Here is a 14,169-nt window from a genome sequence, read left to right on the forward strand (position 1 = left end):
ATTTAAGCAGTTTATAGTTTTTTCATCATGTTTATAATAAATTTGAAGTTTTTTTTTTTTAATTAAAAATAATTTAAAAAAAATACAATGGCGTGAATTTGGAATATTTTAACTGAAAAGACTATCGTTAAAATAGAAGTTTGAACAATAAGAACTATTATTAAAATAAAATCTTTCAGGATTTCTTTTAAATGAATTTAACGTAAATAATTTAATAGAAAACCAGATTTCCATCACGATCAACAATTTATAAAGACTAATTGTTTCATTTTTTTTTAAATATATGTATTAATTAGTACTAATTAGTGTCAAAGAGAGAAGTTGTTCGCCCATTAACCCCAATCGAAGAGATTACCATGCTTCTCTCTGGCGCTCGTCTGGCTTTAGTCAGGATTTCCATGTATCCTTTCCTGTACTGCGTGTTCATTGCCCCATATATTATTGGGTTCACGATGACGGATACAAAATACGGAACGTTGAAGAAAAAGTTGACAACTGAAACGGTAATTAAATTTCGGAAAATTATTATTCAAATTTTGAAATACCATTTTGGTCAATATCGTTTTCCGGATCCATGGAAACAAACCAAAGCACAGTCGGTGGAAGAAAGCAGATGAGAAATGAAACATTGGTGGCGAGAACGGTTTTCAAAATTTGCGTTTCGGTCGCTCGGGCGTTGTCAGAGTTTTGCTGACATGAATTCTTTGAACTTTTGATTATTTTATTTGATTGCTAAATTAAAATTTAAAAACAGATTTATTTACCTCTTAAAAGTTAAGAATATTTTTGTGTAGCAAACGGCAAGGATGACTATTGTTATCGAAAATACGCCGATGAAAACGTAAAAAGCAAAACTCGACTGCATGTTGCAAACCATATTTTCCTCGTCATACACAATTTTCCCTTTGAATTATAAATATTAAATTATTCATTAGAGATTAAATTGAATAATCAAGACTTCCTCACCACCGACACCGGAACTCACAAGACCAGCGGTGACATAACCAACGAATCTGCTGAAAATTAGCATGCAGGCCAGATTGAGCTTCGTAAAAACTTTCTTGTAGATTGAATGTGAGTAGGAAATTTTGAAGCACCTTAAATTTAATATTTTTACAAACGAGTGATAATTATGTATTATTTTCTGACCTGTTAATGGCGATTTGGCCTATGTTTATTACAGTCGTTACCATTGTTGCATAAGAAAATATCTTTCCTATGAAGCATGGCACTTCTCCGTACGTCCATTTTCCGTGGAAGAAAAAATAGCAAGAATTGATCGGAATAACCAAAAAGCAGGATAGCAAATCCACGATCGTTAAACTAAACAAAATGTTTGACAAAATAAAAAACACAAAAAATAGCCATTTAAATTATTACCTTAGGATAAACATTCCGAGGTTGTTTCTGAATTTCTTAAATTTATAGAATAATGCCAGTGTCAAAAGGTTGCCAACTATGCCGATCACGAAGCAGAAAATGCTAATGAAAGCTCCTAATAAATTCCAGCAGCTTTTTTCCTCCATGTCCATACAACTCAATAAAAAATCAGGAAATGTTTTGATTCCAAGTTTATTTCCTCGTGCTTTGTGCTCGGCAGTTCGCGTTTCAATAAACAGCGACACTTACAGCCGATAACATCAAAGACGTCAAAACCACGATTGGAACAATTTAAATTTTGATAACACAATATATAAATTTTTTGCTTTATAAATTATCAAATGACTAAAGTTAGAATTAATATCCAACAAGGAAGTCTTTGTCTTCTCGAGGAAATTTCAATGTGGAAATAAAACCAAATTTTCCCCATTTATAAGCTTTCAATGTTTTGATTTTGAATAGGGTCAGAAGAACATTTTCCAAAAGGACACATTCTTGAAAGAATATTTTTGTACGCTTCTCTGAATTGACTGTTCATGATGCTGTAAATGACAGGGTTGACCACCACAGATAGGTAGTAAGGGAAGTAGAATAAATAATTTTCCACTGAAAATGCGATTTGTTAAAACGGAAATTACACGATTTCTCTCATTCTTACCAAAGGAAGACTTTCCAGTGTCTGTATCGGTTATTGCGCCAATTACCATGGGGGGCGTGAAGCAGAAAATGAAAGCCACAGTCGTGGTCAGCAAAGTTTTCAAAAGTCGGTTGTACGAATTTTGAGCAGAGCTCGTAACACTTTGTCTAACTCGTTTGCTTGAACTGGTGAGAGGTTTTTTTTTAAAAGGATATAATTCTTGCATTGAAAAAACGTACCTTCTTAATTGTAGATAAATTTTTGTGTAGCAAAATAGCAACGAAAGTCCTACAATTGCAACGATTAATATAAATATGTACCAAGATTTCTCTGGTTTTGTTTCGCAGAGCAGTTCATTTTCTATATATTTTATTTTTCCTAAAATATTTAAAACTCCTGTCATGAAAAAATCAACATAATTTTAATTAGGTTACCGCCAATGCCACACGCTATCAGCACAATTGGAGAACTTCCGATCAAAAAACTTGAGACCAAAATTATTATTATGGTCTTGCTTGTGAAAAAATTGTCGTAATTTTCAGCTTTCCAAGAAATTTTGGCCCATCTTAAAACAATACTTGAGTAAAATTATCATAGATAAATGTATTAAATTCACCTGTTCACTGCAATCAAACCGATGCTGATTGTTGTCACGGTCAAAATTGAATAGCAAATAATCTTGGACATGTAGCAGGGGACAATTCCAAGCGTCCAGTGTCCCCTATTCAGCCATAGGTCCGTGTCTAAAGGAATTACAACTGCACTCGTGACGAAATTGAGAAAGGCCAGGCTGGTGAATTTTTCGCAATTAACAAAATCGCCAGTAGAATTGAATGCAATAACAAACTTCAAGATAAAGTAGCCGATGCTGTTGCGAAACTCCGGGAAGTAAACGAACACCGCCAAGGTTAGGCCGTTTCCAAAAGTTCCTAAAATTATAAACAAACAGCAAAGGAAAACACCGAAATTCCACAAGTGGTGCGACTCCATCTCCTCACATGCGGTTTGGAAAACACAAACTACTCATATGCACAAGTTTAGCTACAGAATCACAGCTGACAGGAAGTTGCACGCGGCTTATCTCAATTCTCTGATATTTATTACGTTTCCTTCGCCAATCATAAGAAATTTCATTTTATCTCGATAAAGTGTAGGAAAAGTAAACATGAAACCAAGTTATTGGTCAGTATAGTGGAAAAATTATATTGAACAATTGTGCTTCGGGCAATTTATTTCATTTACTTCCTTTTTTATTTAATTATTTTCCTTTTTGCTAAGGCACAGGCGAGTGCAAAAGTGAATTACAAAAATGAATGGTATCTTTGAAAAAGTTATTAATTAAATTCAATATTAGTAAAACACAACGTAATTGAATTTAAATAATGTGATTTCTTCAATAAAAAACAATAATATGTATTAATTAAGATAGCAGAGGAGGATTTCGTGCAATTTTTGCAAAACGTCAGAGTATTAGTAAAATCTACGTTCGTGTGGACATAAATTTAATGGTTTTGCTAAGTGGGTCTGTGAGTTTGTTTTTCTTTTTAAGATAAGCAATTTCCTGTTTTGCTAGATAAAAAATAAATAAATAAACAGCCTTGCAAATCCTAGTATTTCCTTTATTGTATATTGAATCGCAGATATTAATCTATTTTATAAAAAAGAAATTGTAATTTATTTTGTTTTTGTTACTTTCTCCAGTCAATAAAAACAAGAATCTAATAAATTTTTCAATTGAAGACTTTGTATTGTTAACTGAATCAGAACCGAATTTAATTTTTATTAAAATATTTGACCCATTTTAGCTTTCAAAACTTTATATTTATTTTAATATTTAAATAAAATATTAATGTAAAATTTAAATCGGTTTTTTCAGCATTTTTATTCTGTGAGTAAGATTTAGAACTCTTTTTTTTGCAATCGAATACAATGCAATGAAAAAGTATAACATAGAGAGAAATTTTAATGCTATTTTACGTTTAATTTTTGGGAGGATTTTATTGCATCGATTTATTTGCGCGGGGACCGAGGAGAGTGTCTCGCCAAGAAAGCACGTCTTTCATTCCTTTTCGAGGAGAAATCTATTAGATGCAGATTATGGATTTGGGCGTCGGACCGGCACATTTGGATTTTTGGCACCGCGCACCAAAACACACTCCCTCGAAAGGCGCGAGTGAAAGAGAGAAGGGTTGGGTGTGGGGTTAATAACACTTGAAAAAGGCCCCGGTGCGCTAAATCACAGGGTGGAAGTAAACAACCCCTCATGTAGAATTCGCGATGAGGCATCCAAAAGAGATTTGCCAACCCAAATAATTAAATAAAATTAAACAGAAAATCTTTATATTAAATATGAAAATGTGAAGTTTTCAAAGTTTGTAACTGTTATAATCATAAATACTATTTTACCATTTTAATTGCAGTTCTAATTATTATTCTTCTTATTAATTTTTTAATATTCAACACTATCATGATGCAAAACAGTAGTAAAAAATAAAATAAAATGTTTATTACTGCTTGATGGTAAAATTCAATTTCCTCGCAAATAAAACACCATTAAAGGGCCACAACATATTATGTAAAACTGGTATCAGTGATTTTCTCTATGGAACAGCGTAAAATGGTCCTGCAGTGTTCAAAAACTCTGGTTTGACGTAAGTAGTAAAATTTTGTTGGTAGGAAAACCTTTTGGGTTATACAATCGTAGCTCAAACCACTCGTCACGTCAATGACGACAGCGTTGACAATTGTTTTAGGATAGTGGTGGTAGGGATTGAAACCCGCAACTTTAATTTTTGTATCAAAAGTTTTGCCGAAATTGAAATTAAAAAAACTTACTTGGCGGCTTCAAACAAGTTGAAGCATTAAAGTAATTTTCAGCCGACAAAAATCGTATTCCGCGTACACAGCAGAATAATTGAGACCCTGTCAAAAAAATATAATTAAAAAAAAAAAATACTTATAATTTACTGAAGTGCGATGATAAACAAGATATTTTCTATTATCCGCACATTGGCGGGTTCAAAATCTATCGTAATCCAGAGTTAAGCACTTGGATGCACCTTAATGTTTAAAATGTTCACTGATTAACTTATAATTGCAAAAATTACTGCATCTGGATTCATGGCTTTTGTTCTGTTATTTTCGGTCTCTTCTTACCGAATTAATTGGTGAATAGAGAAACACATACGGATTTCCTTGCGTTGATATCAATCTTGACGTTAAAATCAATATTTGTGCAACCATTTTTTTCTCTCTTTCAACTTATAAATTATTCAATTTTACCAAAATATTCCATCAATTTTTTTACAGTGCAAACTATCGTGATTCAATTTGAAAATTTTTAATTAATTTCTAAGCGGTGGGTTCACAAAGAACGACATTCGCCTGTGAAGCCAATGAAGAAGAAGAAGTGCGACTCGCTCTCATAACTCATAATGTCCCTGGCAATTGTGTGCGTCAGAGCGCGGATTCTCGCGAGGCATATCATATATTTTTCGGCAAAAAAAAGCAGCGACGGCACACAAAGGGCTTTCAGAAGAAGTGCTGCTCGTCGTATTGCATTTTCGTCGGCTGAATTTTCATGGTAATAAGAAGTAATATTGCAGCTCCGTGTGTCAACATCGCCTGCTAATGGAAGAAGCGTCGCCGACGGAATAGCCTTTGACATTCAAATACGCATGCAGCCCTTTGAGATTCGCTGCTTCAAAGTGCGCACGGCTCTTTTCTATCCGCTCATATTTCACCGTCAAGATGAAAAAAAAAACGGACAAAATTCCTTTTTTGCTGGGAAACAAATTTCAATCTATAATCCATTATCTTGAAACTGAATAAATTCTTTTTGTTTTTCACTAGAGAGGAGGAAAGGGTTAGGGCTTTTCGATCAGGTTTCAGAAAATTCAAAATAATTTAATTTTGAAAATTGAAAGTTTTAATAAAACTCTGTATATTGATGATCTTTTGTGTGGTTTGGAAAGATAAATAATTAAATTTGCATGATTTTGAGCTATTGAATGACATTAATATTTATTATTATCTAATTAATAATTGTCCTTGTCTTTAATTAGCTACGAACAAATAATTAATCATCGCGTTTGAATAAATCTAGATTCAATTTGAACACACAAATTTCTTCCTGACACTAAAAGCATGTTCTTCTCTTTAATTATGCCAATGTATTCATCAAAGAAATTAATTTCAAGCAATTTCGGTATTTCGAAGGAATTTCCCAAACAGCTTGATTTACCTGTCAAATATTTATTGTGATTTTTGTTTCTTATTATGTTGATTTTAAATAATTTTTCAATACATCGCTTCACAGCAAAAATATTCAAAATAAACAGCTTAAAATTTAATACGTTTCGCGTTTCAGTATCGCATTTCAAATTTGCAAACCGCAAATAAATCAACATTCCCAAATTGAAGCAACCTTTCAATAAACATATTCGCTATAATTAACGTCAAATCAACGGAAACAAACACCAACGTGTTTGGGCCCGATGATGAAAAGCAAACCGCATCCCTAGTAAATTATGGACGGCATAGAATATCACATTGCATACCTGGAATTCAAACACGTCTGCTTTTTGACGAGCGCCCCGATTCATTTCCAGGAACAACCCAAATTTGGTTACATGATATGCGAGGGCGATCGTTAATTAAAATGAATGATCAAGTGTATATTTTCCTCAAATTCCATATCAAGCTTCAGTTAGCGGAGAGATTTCTTTCAACGCTCGCTCCCTTTGACGAAAAATAATAACTTTTCAATTTCGTGGGCGGAAATTAATTTTATCACCACCCGCCTGTTTCATAAAAAATATCAGCAGAAAAAAAACGGCGGCAGAAGAGAGGCAACTGCTCGTGTCAGCGATTTTTTGCATTAATACCGACGAGCAGGTGGGGGAGGATCGTGTATAATTGGAAAGTTGATTGCTACGAGCTGCTGGTTGATCAAAAACGCCCACCGCCGTTCCGTTAATATGCCACTGCAGCGAAAATTGATCGTCTTTTTTAGAGACCAAAAAAAAAAAAAAATCTCGTCACAGTCGTCGCAAATTGTAATTTTGACGACGAGGCGAAATTATTTTGTTCAAACAGAGGCACTGCGGTTTTCAGAATTGATTCGATGCGGCAAAATTATTTATTGTTAGAATTAAAAGAACATATTATTTTTTTTAATAATATAATAAATTTGTTATAAATAGCAAAAAATATTATAAAAAGGATAAAATTGAGTTTAATAAAAAAAAGGGTAAAATATGGTAAAATTTAGCTTTTTTTTCTTGAAGGTGCAAAGAATTCGGCTCATCAGTAATTAATTGCTGCGATTAATTATACTGAAAAAGTCCAAAGGCGTTTTTCGTTAATTAAAAAAGTTGGGGCCGACGTGCCAATATCATCACCCCGGTCGTCGACTGCCGGTGTTTGGAAATTTTCTCACTCCGGATTAATTTTCCCATATGGCACGGCCGGAGCTGCACGGCATGGGTGCCTTTTTCCGCTTCTTTGAGAGCAGCCGAGGGCCAATTATAAATTTCCGACGTGCATATCTTTCGCTAAGAGATGAGCTTCAGAGAAAAAAAGGTAGCAAAAGAGAGATCCGGGGCGAAAAAGCGACGTCGTCGAATTTCTTTTTGAAGTGCAAAATCTTAACAAGGGACTCGTTATTTTAATCATGGGGCCTCTGAAAGCAACTTTTTCCAAAAGAAATGCAAGTTCTTCCTGCGTGAGCTTTTATAATAATTGTGTCCCTTTGAATCCGAAAGAAAGAAGGAAAAAAGTAAAAAATGGAGAGCTTCCGCAGACAGACTGATAGAAATACGACTGAGCAGACTTCATAAAAATTTGATGGCTGTGCCAACTTTGCGCAAAAGTGATTAATCGTTTTTCTTTCTTCTCTCTTGCAACTGTATAAAAATTCGATTCCAACTAGGGAACATCGCCAATCTTATTGAATAATTTTAATCAAACTATTCAGAAATTAAGTCACATTCAAATTTAATATTTCTATTTTAATAAACTGTTAACTATATTTTTACATTTTAATTTAAATTGAACCTGTTAATAAATAAAATTTAATAAAAATTAACATAAAATAGGTTGAAAAGTTCAATTGTTACCAAAAAATTTCATTTCTTGCTATCTTGGATAGAGAAATATGTGAAATTCAAACACTTTAAAATTAATTATATGCCTAAAAAATTTCCCATGGTCATAAATTTTCACCAACTTACATAAATAAAGAGTGGGATTTAAAAAAAAAATCTAGTCACCTCCTCCTATTACTTTTTCCGCGTTTGATTTAATCCATTATTTCTCGGTCGTTGAAGATTCATGGCGGTGTTCCCTGGTGAGAAGTGGAGAAAGATGAGTTAGTGCGAATATGGAAGAAAATATCCATTTGAGAAGGAATTAAAGGCGTAAATCACCCTAATTTGAATAAAACCAAAATGGCGCCGAAACTTTCTCCGTGAAAAATTACAGACGCTTTCATTCTCCGCCAACTAATTGCAATTAAGACGCCGTCTTCCCATTCCAAATGCGGCATATTTTTCCCAAAAATGATCCTTTCTCGTCCCCGGTGGTCTTGTTGGGACAAAAGCTTAAAACAATTACTTATAAGCAGCTTAGTGCGCCAGATTACGTTTCGCTCCAAAAAGGGGTAATTCTTCTCTCTCTCTTTCTTTCTTCCTCGTCCTTTCAAGAGAAGTAACGAGAACGTGTTATCCGCGGCACCCTTCTTAGCAACAGATAAACATCTTCCTGCAAACTAAACAACGTCGAGCGCCGGCGAATGAGAATAATTAGTCAAATCTGGGTGCAAATCTCATTAGGAGAGGAGCCGAGTCTTGAATTATCGTGGCTGCTGCGAATCATCCGGCAGATCGCAGCCCACGTAAGGGCATGATGAAAATTTTATTAAGCCACTCTCTCTGGAAATAAGAAGGCGGAAAAGCAGGCCGCGCGCTGCTTTTCCGAGGCAGCTCGACGAGCTCGGTGCGCGTCTGGGCTTTTTGCGCGGGGCGGTCTAATTGCTCGCGCACTTTGTTGTGGGTTTCGCCGACTCTGCCGAGAGAACGAGGCGAAAAAAGGAGTGAGCCTAGCAATGTGCAAGGTGGAAAAATTAATTTCAAGACAATTTAAATGAATATTTTCGACAAACCGGCATTAGAGCTTGCAAAAATTAAATTTCTTAAATATAAATCTTAAATTTGAAATAAGTTTAATAATTTAACCAACATTCTTTGCATGTATTTTCAGTGTTTTATATTCTATTTTTGTGTATTGACTTGATGTAATTAAGATGTTGTGTTTTTCATATCATATTGTATCTGGATGGAGAGTAAATAAATAAATAATTAAATAAAAAAAAATAAATAAAGAAATATAAACATAAAAAAAATAAGAAAAAAAAAATAAATAAAGTGATAGGAAAAGACATCAAGTTATTTGAGGTTTAGATTGAGGTTTAATTTTGAATATCTAGATGATGTATCTCGTTATAGGCAGAGATTGCCTTGTGGTACACCAATAAACCTAATTTGCAACTAGATCGGCGTATGGGGTTTTTTGATCTTTGAAATTTTAGCATAATTCTTGCTGGTAATGGTGCCATTTAGTCCAACAATTTCTTTCTTTTCAAATAAATTGTTTTCATCGATTGAATGTAAACAATGTGAAAACAATGTAAAGGAATAATTTGGTCAGAATTAACAACAATAATAATTGAATTTAAATGGTAAGATAATTTTCACCACCATTAGTTAAAATTTCTACTAGAATCAAAGTTTGAACGCATTTCAAAACTAGAATAATTTAACTATTTCTCGAACTCTGAAAATTTTGAAATTTACGTTGGAAAATTATAAAAAAAAAAGAATAATTAGAAGCAGTAGACACTGTATTAAAAGTTAGTAAAATGGAATATTAATTTTGATATTTTTAGAATTCACGTTGATTTTGTGAGGAATCGCTATTGAAATAAATACAAATTAGCCACTCAAAATTCACGTGGAAGTTCCTCAGAGCCTTGTAAAAAGTAGCACAACCATTTAATTAAAGGATTGACCAGCTGGAAAATTAGAACTTTATTAGAAAATATTTATCCACTGCAAGATAGGGAGACGCAGAATAAGGGAGTAAATTTTTGAAACATTTTTAACCAGCTATAATAATTAATCAGTTGTTTTTGTCAGACATAATTCCTAAATTTCATCTTTGTCACATAATATACTTAAAAATTCCAACCTGCTACAGATGCAACTTGAGGTTTCTGATTTGGATATTTTGATCAAATCATTAGAATTAGTAAAATGATATTTACTTTTTTGCAGAATTACACACCAATGCTCTTCACACAATTTGTAACGAACAGACTGCAGAAGAATTTAAAAAATCTAACAATAAACAGAAATTTAAAAATATGTAAACAAAAATAAATTACTTTACAAAATTCCTTGTTTTATATTATATATATGTAAAGAATATTTGACTGTTGTTTAAAATTTCCCCTTTTTGGCTCCAGCTCGGCAAGTAGATTTAATTTGGAAACACTTTTGCTTTCAAATTAAGTTTATGAGTTTTAGTAATTTGTTTACTAGGGCTGGCTGCCAATTCTCTCTTCAATGTAATTTTTCCCCCAAAATAATATTTGACTTGTTGTGAGAGAATAAACGAATTGAAACGAATTGAATATAAAAATTAAAATTATATTTGTTAAAAAATGGAATAACTTAGTCAGGTTGTCTGCGTGGAGCTTCTCGCCCATTCCACGTTAATCCTTTAGTGCTTTGGGTGTGTTCGCAGCAGGTAGGCGGGCAAGAGTGTTGCTGAAAGCGAATCGCAAAGAAATATTGGTCCGAAGTGGAAGTAGTGCCGCATTGCCCAGCTTTCGGAGGGATTTCGAAGCGGCATTACCCGAGCGAGCGAGGCCATTACTGCACGGTGGTGCGCATTAAGTGCGCCGGCGAGGCAAAAATTTGCGAGGCCTCGTGAGTGTGTATTTAGGTGAGCGCAGAGAACGCACTCGGCTTTGTATTAACGAGGAAACACGATGCGGAATCTTACTTATTATTATTACTCTCTGCGCCGCCTACCCATTATCAGCTTCATCACCTCGCAAATTTACACCTCGGTGGCCCTTGCTCGGCGTATTGGAAAAACGAGCGCGCGCCGCCGCTGATTATCCTCTGCAGGTTTAAAGTGGATGAGAAAAACGCATGTGTGTGGCCGTAGAAAAACTGGCAAAGTGAGACTCTCATTTGGTAGTTTTGTTTGTGCTTTTAATTGTAATATTTCCGCATTGCTGCTGGAAATATGTATTTTTTTTTTTTACATAATTCAGGGTAATGGGACATTGGGAGATTAAATAAATCTTGAAATTCTGCAAAATTAAATTGAAAATTCTAATTTTTAAATTTTAATTACTAATAAGTCCACCAGCATTTAATAATTTATTACTTTTAAAAGTGTTTTCTATGTTTACTGAACATCATGTGGGATGATTTGATTAATTTATATAAATTTATTGTTATTTAATACCTTTTTAATAAATTTTCACTTACGTGGAGATACATTGTCAGAATAAAACGTGGAAACAAATCAATAATAGACTAAAAAAATAAATAATGATAATGTTTTAATAACATAATTATATTATAAATATGTATACTTAAAATAATAATTATTAAATATAAAGATGTGGTATTTTAAATTTTCATTAATGACTTGAAATTATTTTAAAATCAAACAAAAATTCGTTTTGTGTTACAGATGAACTAATTTCAAAATTAGTAGTTTATATGCATACAAAATTTTAATGTAACAATTAAGAGTGAAATTTATACATGATATAATAAATGTCATTTAATTTTCATTTAAGAGTTTAAGTATTTAAATAATTTTTTTATTTTTTGCTCTCCGAGCTGATTATTTATGAACATTTCCTGCGCTCTCTTGATAATCCCATCGAGAATTTTTTGCCAGAGAGAACCATCAAGAGGTACTCCTCTGTTAATTCAAATGCACGAGTGACTGAATTGATATGCAGAATTACGCGTACCGATTTTCATCCCGCGCTTAACGACGAGAGAGCGCCCGTTCGTTTTGCAAAAATAAAACTCATCACGAGTTCGCATCAGCAGATAATCGCGCGGCAGCGCCTGCGTTGGTTTTATCAATTTGCAAAATAAAATACACGCATGTGTTAACCCGCGGGAAGACGCAGCGACGCGGAAGAATTCGTCGGCCGATGTCGCGCCGAAAAATTAACGTATGAATAATTCAGGTGGTGAGCCGGAGATACGCCTCTTTCCACGCGCATTCCCAACTTTTAATCTCGTAGCTCGCGGCGGCAGTGGCGGATGAAGACGAGAAAAAAATGAATAAATTGGAGCCATAATTCACGGACGGCGCGCGCAAAAAAGACAGAGAGCGAAACGCAGCCAGATAATAATAATGCCTTGCGTTTTTTTGGCGCCCTTCTTTGTCGTGAAGCATTCGCTCGGAATTATCTCTCCCCGAGAGGCTGTTGCTCGGAGGAGATTATGCAACCTGCAGCGCCCGTGTGTCGAGCGTGCGGACGCCCTTGGAATGCGGCAGGCGGTTTTCGAATTTATCACGAGGCCTGCTTGTGTGTTGGCGGTTTATTTGCGTGAGCGTTCGAGGGAAATTTTTATCCAAAAAGGCTTTGATGTCCAGCTATTAATTAATTTTGTGCAAATTATTATAATTTTTATGCGAACTCATGAACATGCGTGCCAAAATATTAACTCAAAGCTAATTAAAAAGTACTCAGTAATTTCCAACGGTCGGGATGACCATTTTGAAGATGGATTTATTTTCATTATTGTCCCAATAGTAAAATTTTTGCTGTTGCAGCATAATTTATAAATAAAATTTTCACCCTTTTAGAGTTAGATTAATAAACATAATTGAGATGCATTCTTTATAATTCCAAGGAAAATAATTAATTACGACACTTTTTTTCTTTTACAATTATTGTGCATTCGTTACAAGTCAAGGCAAAAAGGAAAAGAGAATTACAAAATTTGAAGAAACGGTAGCGCCTCTGGTGTCCCTAATTGTTGATTTTAATTAATAAAACTGCTGTCGAATCAACTGATGATAATAATTACAAGATAAGGGAATATACACAAAGTTTTTCTCCTCTCTAGTTTTTTCTTGATTGTTTTACTTTGAACCACTTTGAACGTATGAATAGTAATTATATTTGCGTAGAAAATTCCCAATAATGTGAATCTACATTTTATATTTCTAAAATTAACAACATTAAACATTTTCCTCTCTATTATGTAAATTGATAATTTTATTTGAATGTATGTATGATGTACCTGGGCAGTAATTGCCTTCTGATAAATCAATAAAGACACTTTTGCTACTGAAACACTTGAATTAAGATCTCTTTTATATTTCATACAGCTTTGTTAAGCAACTCAATATATGTACAATTAAGAAAAAAATCCAAATAATTTCAAATTACTAAGAAAACTTAACAAATAAAAGGTAAAACTAAAATGGTAGTTGCAGAATAAACAAATAATTTTAATATTTAAAAAATAAAAGCAGGTAAAATAAAATATATAAGGTCAATAATTAAAAAATATATTAAAAGTAATATCTTTATACTATTTTTTTTTATAATTTATTATTAAAAACTGCATCAAGTACTCTATTGATGCATCATTTGAACACTTTAAAATTTTTTAACTATTGCTTTAAATATTTTGCCTTTTATGCAATAAATAAACCTATATGCATATAAATTTAATAAAAATGCAAAAGTTTCATGTGTGAGCACCAAGATCTTCTAACTTAAAGCATCAGCCGATAATATCTTCCGAAATTGGATAAAATAAACAATAAAGATTAAAAAAGTGATCCATTCGAATGATCATTTTTTTTATTAGCTCGGTTAGTTTTATTTAAACTCTGTCCGGCCTAATTTAATTGTGAGCACTGTTGTGACAAATTCACGCGACTGCAGCTCTAGCCAAGAGAAAATTTCATAAATAAAACAGTGAAATTTGCATAGCTAACGAGTGGCGGCGACGTTTTGTTCATCCCGCAGTTCAGCGATGCCCAAAACTTGCGTTTGCACCGTGCCGACGACTGTCACCGACAAATATTACACG

General features: G+C 33.6%; 2 protein-coding genes across 4 annotated transcripts in view; both read right to left on the reverse strand.

Annotated features, from left to right (window-relative positions):
* The window catches only part of LOC132200170 (uncharacterized), a 163,868-nt gene that overhangs the window by 68,106 nt on the left and 81,593 nt on the right, over positions 1-14,169 (reverse strand). The window lies entirely within an intron of this gene.
* LOC132200694 (G-protein coupled receptor moody-like) lies at positions 99-3,027 on the reverse strand. Its single transcript, XM_059626357.1, has 11 exons — positions 2,865-3,027; positions 2,634-2,807; positions 2,452-2,582; positions 2,257-2,395; positions 2,039-2,202; positions 1,381-1,986; positions 1,150-1,323; positions 967-1,097; positions 765-903; positions 546-709; positions 99-495 (listed from the first exon to the last, which is right to left on the reverse strand). Exons 6-11 carry the CDS (start codon positions 1,530-1,532, stop codon positions 299-301), a joined length of 957 nt encoding a protein of 318 aa, XP_059482340.1. The 5' UTR covers positions 1,533-1,986; positions 2,039-2,202; positions 2,257-2,395; positions 2,452-2,582; positions 2,634-2,807; positions 2,865-3,027; the 3' UTR covers positions 99-298.

The sequence above is a fragment of the Neocloeon triangulifer genome, unplaced genomic scaffold (assembly GCF_031216515.1).
Source record: "Neocloeon triangulifer isolate White Clay Creek 2 clone unplaced genomic scaffold, ASM3121651v1 ptg000014l, whole genome shotgun sequence".
NCBI classification, from domain to species: domain Eukaryota; kingdom Metazoa; phylum Arthropoda; class Insecta; order Ephemeroptera; family Baetidae; genus Neocloeon; species Neocloeon triangulifer.

Bases quoted from the DNA above. Each gene is read 5' to 3' on its own strand.
- LOC132200694 (XM_059626357.1), bottom strand. From the start codon at position 1,532: ATGGACATGGAGGAAAAAAGCTGCTGGAATTTATTAGGAGCTTTCATT. The intron at 1,098-1,149 runs GTCAGAAAATAA...ATTAAATTTAAG, and splicing joins GGCCAAATCGCCATTAACAG to GTGCTTCAAAATTTCCTACT. The intron at 496-545 runs GTATTTCAAAAT...TTACCGTTTCAG, and splicing joins AAACGATATTGACCAAAATG to TTGTCAACTTTTTCTTCAAC.